Source organism: Rhea americana, unplaced genomic scaffold (genome assembly GCF_003343005.1).
Source record: "Rhea americana isolate MKP2758 unplaced genomic scaffold, rheAme1 scaffold_475, whole genome shotgun sequence".
Taxonomy (NCBI): domain Eukaryota; kingdom Metazoa; phylum Chordata; class Aves; order Rheiformes; family Rheidae; genus Rhea; species Rhea americana.
In genome coordinates, this window is record NW_028186618.1 from 67,813 (window position 1) to 80,851 (window position 13,039).

General features: G+C 42.9%; 2 protein-coding genes across 2 annotated transcripts in view; one reads left to right on the top strand and one right to left on the bottom strand.

Annotated features, from left to right (window-relative positions):
• LRRC47 (leucine rich repeat containing 47) overlaps positions 1 to 7,544 on the top strand; it is a gene marked incomplete at its 5' end in the record, with an annotated part of 8,791 nt that extends 1,247 nt beyond the window's left edge. The window contains 6 exons of the mRNA XM_085316605.1: positions 22 to 474; positions 1,412 to 1,528; positions 3,364 to 3,479; positions 4,370 to 4,472; positions 4,928 to 5,017; positions 6,042 to 7,544. Of these exons, the coding sequence (XP_085172731.1) occupies positions 22 to 474; positions 1,412 to 1,528; positions 3,364 to 3,479; positions 4,370 to 4,472; positions 4,928 to 5,017; positions 6,042 to 6,284 (1,122 nt within the window). The remainder of the gene's footprint in view (positions 1 to 21; positions 475 to 1,411; positions 1,529 to 3,363; positions 3,480 to 4,369; positions 4,473 to 4,927; positions 5,018 to 6,041) is intronic.
• Positions 7,545 to 8,419: 875 nt separating this feature from the next.
• CCDC27 (coiled-coil domain containing 27) lies at positions 8,420 to 12,179 on the bottom strand. Its single transcript, XM_085316614.1, has 7 exons — positions 11,997 to 12,179; positions 10,953 to 11,154; positions 10,293 to 10,423; positions 10,071 to 10,148; positions 9,469 to 9,681; positions 8,680 to 8,784; positions 8,420 to 8,555 (listed from the first exon to the last, which is right to left on the bottom strand). The coding sequence occupies exons 1-7, from the start codon at positions 12,171 to 12,173 to the stop codon at positions 8,424 to 8,426; spliced, it is 1,038 nt and encodes a 345-aa protein (XP_085172740.1). The 5' UTR covers positions 12,174 to 12,179; the 3' UTR covers positions 8,420 to 8,423.
• Positions 12,180 to 13,039: the final 860 nt, after the last annotated feature.

Sequence of the window (13,039 nt, forward strand, 5' to 3'; positions counted from 1 at the left end):
GACACCAGGGGTTTCTCGCAGAGCCTGGACGTCTCCAACAACCAGCTGACAGAGCTCCCAGCCGAGCTGGCCGACTGCCCCCGGCTGAAGGAGGTCAACTTCAGGGGCAACAGGCTAAAGGACAAGCGGCTGGAGAAGATGGTCAACGGCTGCCAGACAAAATCCATCCTGGAGTATCTGCGGGTGGGAGGCCGTGGAGGTGGGAAAGGGAAAGTCGACAGCACGCGAGAGGAGAGTAGGAAAAAGAAAAGAGAGAAGCGTCAGAAGAAGGATAGCGGGGATGGGGAACAAGACGAGCTGGAAGATGTTAACAGGTTGTTGGTCAAGGTTCTGCACGTCTCTGAAAATCCTACGGCCTTGACTGTCAAAGTGAGCCCAGGCATCAAAGACGTCCGACCCTTCATTGTGTGCTGCGTGTTGAAAGGAGTAAACTTACGGCCCGGAAACGCGTTGAAGAGGTTTCTGTCTGCCCAGGTAACTGTTGCGGTCTTGAATTAGTGATAGTTTGTAATGAGAAGGCAATTAGCAGCGTTATCGTAATATTAATCTCAGAGGAAAGTGATGTGTCCATCACTGCTACTTGCACTGTTCTTTTCCTGTCAAGAAAGTGACCAGAAAGCCCCTTTCAAAAACTGATGTTGAATTTTTCCTGTGCTTAGTAAGTGATAGGATTGCTATAGGAGAGCAGTGCAGAACRACCTTTGATACGTGTCTCTGTGACAGGCTTCTTGGTCAAAATTTTGTCTTGGTTTGTAATAACCAGACCTGTTTCTTATGAAAAACGTAATAGGAATTCAGATACTACCACGAGAGAGGAATGAACGTGTGTGCATTCATGYTGCCTGTGTAACAACAGCTTGCTACTGTTGTTGAGCCTATTGAGAATTATTAATAAACACAGATTCATGCTAAAATTATCCTGGTTTGACTTCTCAATACTCTAATCTGTGACAAAACTTCATTTTATGCACTTAACCCGAAGATCAAGGTATCATAAATACAGAATTTCAACTGGCTCACTACTCACACGTCCATTAGATGGCAGTTGTTAGCTTCCTGCAAATTTACAAATTGTGTATTTGTGGCTTGCGTTCTGATGTAAAACTGCTCACTTCCAAATGAAGAAATACCTAATATATAATGCTCTGTTATCCTTCTGTTTGGTTTGTAATTCAGATAAATTTATTTCCCCAGTTAAAGAGAAGAGATGCATGTTAAGCTTTTTGTATTAGAAGGCTCTTCCACAGTGCAGCGATACTAAGTGCTGTATGGGGATGTGTTCAGACACCATCCAAATTATGATTATTAAATTAGTCCGATAACGCTACAAACCTTCAATACAGAAGAATGCTGAACTCTAGAGGGAGGTAAATCATGCTGGTATATTGTGATGGCATTCTTTATGTTTTAGACTAAACTGCATGAAGATATCTGTGAAAAGCGAACAGCAGCCACAATTGCCACACATGACTTGCAGCTCATCAAAGGTCCTCTGGTATATGACGTTCAGCCTCCTGGTGAATTGAAGGTAGGGCCGATGACAGTTGTAGCCCTTTTCCCTTTCTACGTTTTTTATATTTTTTTTTTTTGTTTTGCTTTTCTTACTGCTGTCAATCCTAGAAAAATTAACACCAGCAGCTTTAATTTAGAAGCTGTACTAATGTTCTTGCTCTCCTGCTTTAACAAACCCTCACCCTTAGCAAGTCTCACAAAGCTACTTTGTGTTATTCCAAGACCAGTCCGGAGTTTGTCTGTCTGAGGACTTAAAGCGACAGTAGTTGGAAASTTAAATGTGCTAACAGGGAAGGCAGATGTAGACTTTTTTTTTCCTTCTTCTTTACAGACAGTCTGGTCTTGCTTAACATTAGGTTGCCTTTGGTTAGGATCAGTAGTGAAACACCAATACCTCAGTTACCCTTTCTCCTGTGTTGTGGTGTTACAGTCTTAATATTCCCTCTGTAGGTGTTGGGATGTACCTGGAGTGTTGTACAGCAAAGCAGGTGCTCATTCATACAAGTGCACCTTGACTGGTAGCTGCCTTCAAGGCAACGTGATCAAAATCAAATCAAGTTCTGGTAGTTTGTCCTTCTCTTCTGTTATTTATGTTGCTGCTTTCAGAGGAAAACAAAGTTTGCAGTACATTCATGTGACAACGTCTTAGGCTGTGCTTGATAGGAAACTTCAGTCCAGAATATAAAAATGTTATTTCAAACTGGTGATCTTTATCTATTTACACCTAACTTAGGATCTCATTGAACACCTTATCTCCAGAWATGGTCTCACTGAAGATTGAATAGTTAGAAGATGTTGCCTTGTTGGAGCTGAGCCAAAGTTTTTGTTGTATTCTGCTCACTAGACCCATTGGATTTGCARCTTCTTTTGTGCAAAAAGCCTGCTCTTCAGATTAGGCAGTATGCAGAGCATTTTGTACATAGTTTCTGTTATGGTGCAGAAATTTTTCATATCCTTCAGTGTATGGTGACAATGAAAGAACTGATCAAGAAAACTGTCCTAGTACTGGTGAATGAGTCTGCTCTTTCAGGGGAGTGTTGTAGCTCCTGTGAAGCTTTAGATTGAATGGGATCGTAGTAGTTCATGTAAAATAGAAAGTAGATTTCCAGACTGAATGAGGTTAGGATTGATGAGATTTCTTCAATAACAAAAATCCTTTCTGTGTTAGTAGTTTAGCAGATGCTCGGAGATTTTTTTTTTTCTTTCCTGTAGGAGGGAAAACCCTGGTGCAAAAGACACAGGATTTACCAAAACTTTAGTAAAATTACTCCCTAGGTCATGATACAAAGCCRTTTATCTCTTGGACTATTTGGTCTAATATGCTACATGACTGAATAGAAAATAGTCTTCAGTCAAAGAGGCTTTGAGTAGTCGTTATGTGAAGTATGTTAACTTGCTGTATTGTCTGCTGGATGGCATGAATAGTAAAAAAATTTGGGAACCAGTCTTCACTATTTAAACAGAACTGGGAAAARTGCCTGGCATTGAGTTTTCTTGTATCAAGTAGCTGGAGCAAAGAAAGAAGCACTGGCAGCAAATATCACGGAATATGCCCTGAAATACAAGTGATGTTTCGATAGTGATCAAGAACATACTTACGCAAAGAATTCCGTTGTGTTGCGAAGGTGACGAGATAAACTAATTCACCATAGCTAGGAAGACCGTTAAGGAGAACGGTGATGTGTTTGACAGAATTCCATGCAGTATGTAGAAATACAAATTTGATTGCAAGAAAYTTCACTTGAAGTATGTTTCAATTATTCGGTTTCTGCTTACAAAAGACTGTTTGTTAATAACCACAGTGTTCAAGTTGCTCTTAATATCAAATTTTGCTTTTCTTGTATGGGGTAGATAACGCCCCTAGGTCGAAAGGAAATCAAGGCAAAGGATCTTGTCCGTCAGCTGCAGTTAGAAGCTGAGGAGCAGAGAAAACAGAAGAAGCGTCAGAATATCTCTGGATTGCACAAGTCAGTATACTAATCTTTCAGTTTTTCTTTGAGTGAATTCTAGTTATTCATATGGAAAAACAGCATAGAAGGAAAATGCAAACAAATAAAAAATGAAACGGGTTTTCTAATGCTATTTTGGCTAACAAACTCAGCATGAGCTTCTAAGAGTTGAAGTGAAAAAAAAACCAACTGAGCTAAATTTTGCATAAACAGTAACACTGATTAAAACACTGAGGTCGRTAAGTGACTACTACCATTATTTCTAGCTGCATCAAGAGTAAATTCATGCCCGTGAACTGTCCTTAAAGATGAACAGCAAATAAAGGAATACAATAGCAAATAAAATGGAGTCAAAGAGAAATTTATGTCATGCACATCCAGTAAATTAAGCAATTCCCAGGTGGYGTAAAGCAGCATGTAACAGCAGATGAGCTATATATAAAGCAAAGCATCACCCTGCCCTATTCTGTTTACTGCTTATGYAGGGTTTACTACCCATATCCATCATTTGCGCAGGTTGGGGAAATTTGCCCAGTACCTAGTGGGAGAACTGTATATTGCAGTAAGTAACAGAGAAAACTCAGCTGGAAGAATCAGAAAATGGACCGTCTRGTGTTCCCGTTTGAGCACTAGGATCTCTGAAAGCATTAGCAGCATGTCAGTTTGCTTTGACAGTGTGGATATAAATTATGTGAATTATTTTCCTAGCCCATCACTTTCTGTAGCTAGTGGCTTTTCTCTTGTTGTTAACTSTATCACTGTGATAACATCTTCTTGAATTTTGGTCCTCTAATATCTGTCTGTGATATGTGGTAGCTCAGGAACACGCTAATAGTTTTGCTGCTATTTGCTGCCAGTATGTTCAGCTGCTGTTTCAGCTACTCGCTTTTTGCTTTTTTTCTTGGCAGRTATCTTCAGTTACTGGATGGCAAAGATAACTATCCGTGTCTTGTGGATGCTGAAGGTGTTGCTATTTCTTTCCCACCGATAACCAATAGTGAGAAAACAAAGGTACRAACTACAAGTCTCTGTTAGAGTGGAAACACATTAATCAGAATTAAACAGTGATTTTTTTTCCCTACTGAGGAACATCTAGCTCCAGACTCCAAGATATACATGAGTGTGTGAAGCTTATGGTCGGATTCCAAATACAAATCTTCAAAGCCTGAATCTTCTGTACTAGAGTATCAGATTGAGATGAATCTTAAAGGGTTAAATTTTAACTTTTGCAATTTGCAAAGCTATGGCAAGCTGCTCCAAAGGTACTAATTTCCCTTTGCAGAAATGTCTTTATTAAGTGGCAAAGGGCAGGAATACAGATTTTTTTTTACTTGTAAAGAAAGGGAGTAGTCTGCATGCGGTCCTGMATGCCTCTCATTCTGTTTTTGTATTCTGAGAAATTTTGCCAAATAGCAGAATGGATATACTCTGATTCATTACTCGCTTTACCTTTGAAATCCTTACAGATCAGGAAAAACACATGTGATCTTTTTCTAGAAGTGACAAGTGATACCAGTTTACAGATATGCAAAGATGTCATGGATGCACTAATTCTGGTAGGTAATTCAATAGAGTAATCCAATTTGTTGGTCTGCTTCTTAGTGAAAAGTTTAAGTGCTTGCAGATATTGGAGAAGAATGCAAAAGTTGATTTCTTTCTTTATTTCCTCTTCCATTTCTGCTGTATCTCAAGAAGTTTCTATAGGCTTATCTCCTGAGTGACTAGCAGACTTTAAAAACTCACCAAGGATAAATGGTGCTGTGTTACCACAGTTGAAAATACATGGCTTGACTTTCAACACCTTCACCTTGTTAGTGAACTTGTGGCTTCAGTAGTTATTAAGAAATTCTTTTAGGGAGGTTTCTCACCTCAGCTTGCTTGGTTCCCAGCATTATTATAGAGCAATCTTTCAGATACAAAGAGCGGGTGGAAGAGGAGCTTGGGTTAGATAAGCCTTGACGTTTGCCTGAAATGAAGTCACGTTACTCCAAATGTAGTTAAAATTATGTTAGGCAAACTGTATTAGCTGTGGAATGGTTTCAGTAAGTGCTGTTCAGTATGCTTGCTTCTAAYGAAAGCTTTCTTACTGAAGGTGATAAAGCTTAGTGTATGGCTGGTACAGCATGGCATCCTGTTGAATATTTTGCAACGTAAATGTTTTGTTGTCCAGTTCACGTGAACTTTAGAACTTGTTAGTGAAGGTTAATTGACTTACGTAGTCGACACAAGGCAGTTACAGAGACAACCTGAAATGCAGTGAAAGCAAACTCATTAATGTTGATCTTGTAGCGGGCTCTTTTTGCTTAGAATCAAGTACTTTGACAAAGACTGGATTCTGTATTTAAAACAAAGCAAAATAATTCCACCAGGAGCAGGTGCCCAATAAGGGTACAGCAGTGGTAACTTCAGAAGTTCTTTCAAGTTTCTGAAAGATTCTAATCTGCTCAAGAATGTTTTTGTGCACAGAGTCCTCCAGAGGAGGCCAGATTTGTATCTCAAAAACAACTTTGAATTGTTCGGAGCATAAATTTAGTATTCATGCCTGCTTTAATCATGTTTTTTGTATTTTGCTTTTAACAGAAAATAGCAGAACTAAACAGGTTCACCTTGGAAAACAAGGAGGAAGACTCAGGCTCAGATAACGAATCTGATGCTCTTTGTGGGCCAGTGAATTTGAATCCTGCACAAAATGTACAGCAGATGAATTCTCCATTGGTAGTGGAGCAAGTTCGAGTGGTGGACACAGATGGAAACTTGAAAGTACTTTATCCTTCAAAAACTGACCTAAGCACAGTTTCCTCTCTTCTGACTGTAATACGCTAGCAGCTATCAAATCTAGGAGAAGTGTTCAGTTTTCATCTTTTTCATGTTCAAGAATGCAACTTGTACACGGTGAGATTGTTCCTTTATTTTATTTTTTTCTTTTACGAAAGGTGCAGTGTATCCTGCCTTGCTATGTAAAAACTGTTAAGTTTGATTAAGCTATGGCAAGGAGTATTGCATTCTTTCAGCCTTAATAAAACCTTACCACTATTCTGACGAGTTAGAGATACCAGTATCTCCAAAGGCAAACTTAAAAGCAAAGGTGGTATCAGAAGTTAGAATGCATTACTTTGTAGACAGAAACATTACTGCATGATAGCAGTTTATAAAATGGATGCAGTYGTATTTTTCTGCAAGATCACCACTTCTTCCTGATAGCTTTCCGCTGGATTTTTACCTCAGTAGCTGAACTGAGAAATGCAGTAGATGCCAACATTGAAACTAACCAAGTTATATGCTGCATACCAGTAGYAGAGACCAAATGCCAAAATAGTTAGTGAACATACCATCCAAAGGTATGGTATTGAAGGAAGATTTACATTAAATAGGGCCTTGAGTTTTTTTGCAGTTCTATGTAACTTTATATCAGGACTAATCATGAAACACTGAAAAAGCTGCGTCTTTTAAAAATCTTCAATCTAATTGCTGTTGGAACTTGAGCAATGAGCTTTAAAGTGATAGTTTCTCCAGGGTTCTCACATTAACACAGCTTCCATTTTTAAGTGAAGTCAGCTGAATTGACTGCAGGGGTGCTTTGTTTCCCAGTGCTTTTTACAGCTGTCAGTCATCTTCTTGGAAATACCAGGAGTACTGAACTTGCGTAACCATCGAGCTAGCTGTTGATCAAGCACTGGGTTTATTCCTGCTCATAGAGTTCACCTCTGTTCAGAGGGCTCGCGTTGGTCTTCACCACCACTATTCATACTCCCCTATCTGCTTAGAATACAAGCACTCTTGCCCCAAAGTCCTAGTGGAGTTTTCCGTCACATTCCAATGTGGAATGTGATGAGGAGGACACCTTCCAAAGCACAGGTAGAGTGTTCTAATTCTTGCAGTCGGTGGGTGATCTTTTACATCCTGGCTAGTAATTATAAATACAAACCTCTCCTCCACAAGCTAGAGTGATCAACAGAGTCACTTGTTCTTTTTTCTGTTGAAAATGTCATGTAGCTCTTACTGAACTTCCTTTAACTTTGACAAATGCGTTCACTTGCTGGGATTTGCAAATTGAATGGAAAAATAAAGTGGTTCTTGCAGTCAGATGTCACAGTCACTTGTTTCAGCACTGGTGAATTTCCCACTCATGTAACTATGCAAATTGAACTCATAAGCAGTTCCCTATGGAGTTTGTCCCCCAGCCTGTACTATTTCCTGAGACTCATTCTGTCCCGAGTGCAAGACTTTTATTTGTCTTTGAACATTATGAGATTTCTTTCAGCCTCCTTCTTCATTCCTCCTGGCCTGAGTTTGGTCTCATCCACAAACTTGGCGAGGCTGTATTTTGTCCCRTCGTCCAGGGAAGAAAATGGGCAGTGAAATGGGAAGTAGCAGAAGAACTTGGACTGCGAGTTTGCCAAGGCAAAGAAGGATCACCAGCTACTGAATTCTGAGCTTGGCACTGACGATCTCTCTAGTGTGTTTTAATATCAGTGCTGTCTTAACTCTCCTAAAATATGTGGATTGGACTACGAAATTTTAGCAGATTTGCAAGACTGACCTGATCTGAATTAGAGAAACTTAGCAATGCATCCTTACGCATATGTGATTATAAGGAAGAGCAGGGCAGTTGACAACACTGAAGAAAACTCACCAAAGCAGCTATTGTATGCCACAAAAACGGTAGCTTAACTTCTTGTAGTTACTTTTATCTGATTGGTGCTAAGTAATACTTAAAACTCCCGTTGTGAAGTGGAATAATCCTACAGACTAATGATTTATAGTGACTTGTGCTCTGAGTCCTCAGTTTTATCTATCAGAAGACAGTCCACTTAGGTATTCCTGCAGAACTTATTTAGGTCAAATATGAACAGTTTACCTTCTCAGTAAGTCACTGAAAACAATGCAACGGGAGCCTGAAGGCAGTGACATCTATTCTCACTCACTCAGTTGTTAGAATTTGTTTTCAGGCATCAGAAGATACTACTTTAAGGGATTTTTTCTGGTACTCTTAGTGGGGGCTGAAGTAGATGTGTCGAGGCTGTAGAGAGATGGGACCTTGACACCTTTCTGTTTCAACATCTGATGGAACTCCATCCGGTCGTTAATAATTTTCTGAAAATCAGTGATGCGCAAAAGGAGACAAAAGCATTAGACTGACAATGGTACTTTAAAGTGTTTTCTTGTCTCATCAGTTCCCCGCTAGCTCATAGAAGCAGAATTCCAAGGAGCCACATACCTGCATTGCCTCCAGCACYTCCTCATCGGTCAGTTCTGCCTGGGGAGACTTGCTGCCTGCAGTACTGAATGTGGCTTGAATTATTTTGCTTCGGTACCTTTCAAACTTTTGAGAAAAGAGGAAAGAAGTAGGTATGTTAGTCTTTACGTGTGGTTGCCCAGCACTTTCATGAAGTTTACCATGAGACAGAGGTGCTTCTATGCTGTCAGTCTTGAGAAAAATCGCTAGTGAGGGAGGAAACGGAAAGCCTGTTTTTGTGAAATTATGGCCAGGGTAGAGCRTGGGCCGTTTGAGTGGGCTTTGCTGGGAGCTGCATGTACTTTGTGATAATGATGTGTTTGCTAAGTACCTTTCAGGTATCTATCGGAGCTGTGCTTCCTGCAGGAAGCTCAAGTTAAGCCCCCAGGGAGTCTACACACACCAAATGGCCTTAAGGTGATAGCTGTTACTTTGTCAGGAAGGATTTTAGAAGTCTGGTGGTGTTAACAGTTCTGTGCTCAAGTTTCTTGAGGGTTTCTGGTATGTAAGGCCTATTTGCTTTGCCTCTGAAAGAAGCTGCGTGCTTAAAAAGTTGGGAAGCAAATGGCTGAATTGCCTGCTGCTCTAGCCCTGTTGTTGCAAATGGAAATCCATCTTCCTCCTCTGCCCTGGGAGCAAAGGACGGCAGCGCCTTGGTAAGTCTCCTGCTGTGCTTCTGCCCGGGAGCAGCTTTCTGATTCTCTGCTTGAAATGGTTGAAGTGCCCCTTAAGAGGGAGGGAGGAATCTGAAGTGAAAGAAGCTGCATTTACCCTGCTGGTGATACATTGGAGTGCTACTTTAGTTTGCTGCTCCATGTGCTGCAGTGTGTCAGCTTGGCTCTGGATTGCCTCTTGTGCCTGTTGCTGCTCTTGGATGTGGTATTCATTGACTAGAACCTTTGCCTGCAGCTGGCTGACTGTGCTCTTTAAATCACTGATCAGCTTGTTCTGCTCAGCCAGTTTGGATTCTTGTTTTGTAACAGTCTGTGGAGATACATAAATGAAGCCATTACAGAGTGAGGGAGGGAGAAGGTGATCAGGCTCAGCTATATCTTCCCCATATCTGGTCCAAATCCTTCTCGTATTTCCCAGGCAGAATCTACAGACTTTTCAGTACCAGTAACCATTAGTAATTTGGAATTTTCTCCAAAGCTATTGGGCATACTTATATTTAGAGCGGTTAAAAGCAGCAAGTTTACTATTAGAAAAAATAATCGAGCAGTAAAATAAACTCAGGAAGTCAGATATTCACAGTAACTTAATCTGTATTTTTTTTTCATGGGACAAATGCTCTCAGGCCTAAARCAATCATAGCTGAGCAATCAATAGTAGAATTTTCCATAATTCCGCATGAGACTCTGCACCAAATTCACCTGTCGAAGACTGCAGTTCTCCTTCTCTATTGTTGCCATCATTTCTTCGTGTTTCCGTTCTTCTCTCAGGTTGCAAAACTAAGAGAAAAGATTTTACGCTTCAGTTTTGCAGTTCACAACTGAGCTTCCTGTCTCATTAGAAGGGGAGCTGTTTCACAAAGACCGATTTCCCCGCTGCCAGCTCCCTTAACAGTAACGGTCAYTGTGCTGCCAGGGCACTACCTTGATAGACATAGCTCGCAGCTGATTTTCTCGCTCTCTGAGCTCCTTTTGGAGCATTTCCTTTTCAGATGTGGTTCTCCGAAGCTGGGATTCTTGGATCTCCAGTTGTCTTTGCAAGGAAGAGAGAGCACCTGTAAAGTTGGAGTACTACTATAAGTAAACTGAATCCCTGTCAAAAACTGCACGAAGCCAGGTAAGCATAAGCAGACCTGCTGTCAAAACCATCCGAGTGTAGACTGTGGGGGAAGTTAAAACGACAGCCACCACGAAGCTAGTTAATGATGCGTTTCATAGTGCTTTGCTGTGATACATAATAAACTCATCTAAGCTCGTTCTGTGAGTAGAAGCTATTCTTAGGGCTAGTATTGCCAGTAACGTAAGCACACGTTTGCCAGAGTCCCAAAACACTCTTGGGTACCCTAGGATGCTTTTCCTGCAAGGTTTCCTCAGGCCCTTCTAAGAGGAGAGTGAGAGTGGCTTCAAARTGAGTGTCACTGCAGAACCGCTCTGAAAGCAGTAAGCGAGAGSAGGGGGTTGCACCCTCGTGAGAACCTAAGCTAGACTTCTTCAAGGTAAAAGAAACAGTACTGCAAAAGAACAAACTTGGTGACTAGTAAAAATGGTCTCAGGCTTTTGGCTGCCATTGTGCCTGATACCTACCTGTGGCCATGTTGTAGTCATTTTTTGCCTTCTGCAGTTCCTCACAGAGTTCTTGGATGGTTTTCTGGAGTTCAGTGACTTTAGCTGTCACTGCCTGCTCCTCTGCTTCTGACTGCTCCTGAAAGGCCCTTTCAGCATCCACAGTACTGTGAACTTCTTTAGTGACTTCCTTACTTAGGCTCTTTTGTTCTGTTTCTGTATCCTATAAAGACAGAGGAATAAGGATTTTTGAGGCTTTAATAAAGCCTTGCGTAGAGAGATTCATAGCTGAATGTGCGGATTCATAGCTGAAGCTGAAGTGTTTTAGGGAGAGCTCGTGTGCTATTGCTTAGCCCCCAAGGAGGTGGAAAGAAGACAGCTTAGCAGGTGTAATCAAGGGATACGGTGGGTGTGTTACTGCACGTGCTTGCACCATTTTAGTGTTGCTGCTTTCAATATGTCTGGCTGAATGTGGGATGTCTTTCCCCTTCTTTTCCACTTCCTGTAGTTCTTGCTGGTTTCATATAAAGCCCTTGAATAATTGGGCAATCTTCAATCCAAAATTTTATCATGATACTTGAGTTTTAATTTTAAGCATGCCACTTCCTCTCAGACTTTCCTTGATGCTGCTTGGTGCGATGCTGCTGTCGTCCCTTGAGCTTGTTAAACCAAAAATCTTTGACTCACTGCTACCAGCGAGCAGTTGTGAGGATACGTTTTTCTGCAAGGGAAAAATGAGGGCAACAGAAGCAACACGCCTCAATGCAGAAAACTCTCAGTTGGAGCTTAAGGACGTAGCGGACAAAATTTGAAGAAAACCCTCAGCGCGACAGAGGGTTTTCAGCAGAAACGGCTTTGCCAGAGGAGCTGTGGAGGTTCACCGCTGCGTTAGCCTCCYCGTTCCACTGAGCAGAAGCAGTCAGTGGCCTTTCTGAATATCACCGCTTACCCACTGTTCCTGCCTTGAAGGTTTTGGCTTTTGAAGGGCAGTCAGCTTTCATGAGACCCACAGCTGCTCTTTAGAGCAAATGACCGCCTCAGTGCGTGCAACATAAAAGCAGTTACCACCTCGGTGATAACAGTGTCCTTGAGCMGGTCCAGCTGCTTCTTCAGGCTTTCCACCTCTTCTCGGAGGACCGAGATGATACCGTCCTTCCTTGCACACTCTGCCTCATACTGTGAAAGACGATTAATCTCTTCTCCCAACGCCGCTAGGTCCTGTTCCTGGGTACAGAGAAGCATTAATGCGCATTTAAAACAACACAGCTGTAATTTAACAGTTTGTTAGTTCTTTGTCCACCTTTTATCTCCTCTAAGAAGTACGTTACCTGCTGTATTTTAGTGCCTACCCGTTTTGCGTAAATTTTATACTGTCTGACCAGAGTTAAGATTCCAGGTTCCTACATCCTCCGTTCCCTCTTCCCATTTCTGTATGTCGTGTATGCTCGCGTCTGAAGTGGAGCAGCGTCAGGAAAACGCTGTCCAGGTCATCCAGCGAGCTCGCCGGGCAGTGACACGCTGCTTCGGTCGTTGCCTGAGGGGCAGGCGCAGGCAGTGCCGCTCCGTGGAGCCGTGGCCCTGCTGGCTGACGCGTCCCGAGTGTTCTGGCGCGGTCTCCTCACCTTCTCGTAGACGACAGCGGCGTACCACGGAGCGCTGCCCTCCGCACGGCCTCCCTCTTGCCCCCCGTCTAGGCTCGTGCCTTGGGAAAGCTGCTTCCGTTCGGGGTCTTCCTTCCCGGTCCGCTCACCAGGAGCGTCCTGGAGSTGATCTGCCACGCGGGAACGGGAGGCAAGAGTAGGAGAACGGGCGTTTGCTACGAGCGCGGCTCCTCTGCGCGAGCGCCTGCGCGGCGGCGGGAGCGTGGGCTCGGCTGCCCGCTTAAGAGCGGGAAACGGAGCTCGGAACGGCCCGAGGGATTTAAAGAAGCCCTGAGGAAAATAGGCCGCGCCCGGGGAAGGGGCCCGGGCCGAGCCGTACCGAGCCGGGACGTGGAGGTCGCTTGGTGCCGGGTGCCCAGGCAGCGGGGGCGCCTTGGCGGCAGCCTGCCCGGCCCTGCGCTCCGGGGCTCGGGCGAGCGCGCCGCCTCCGCCGCCTCCCCCTGGAAG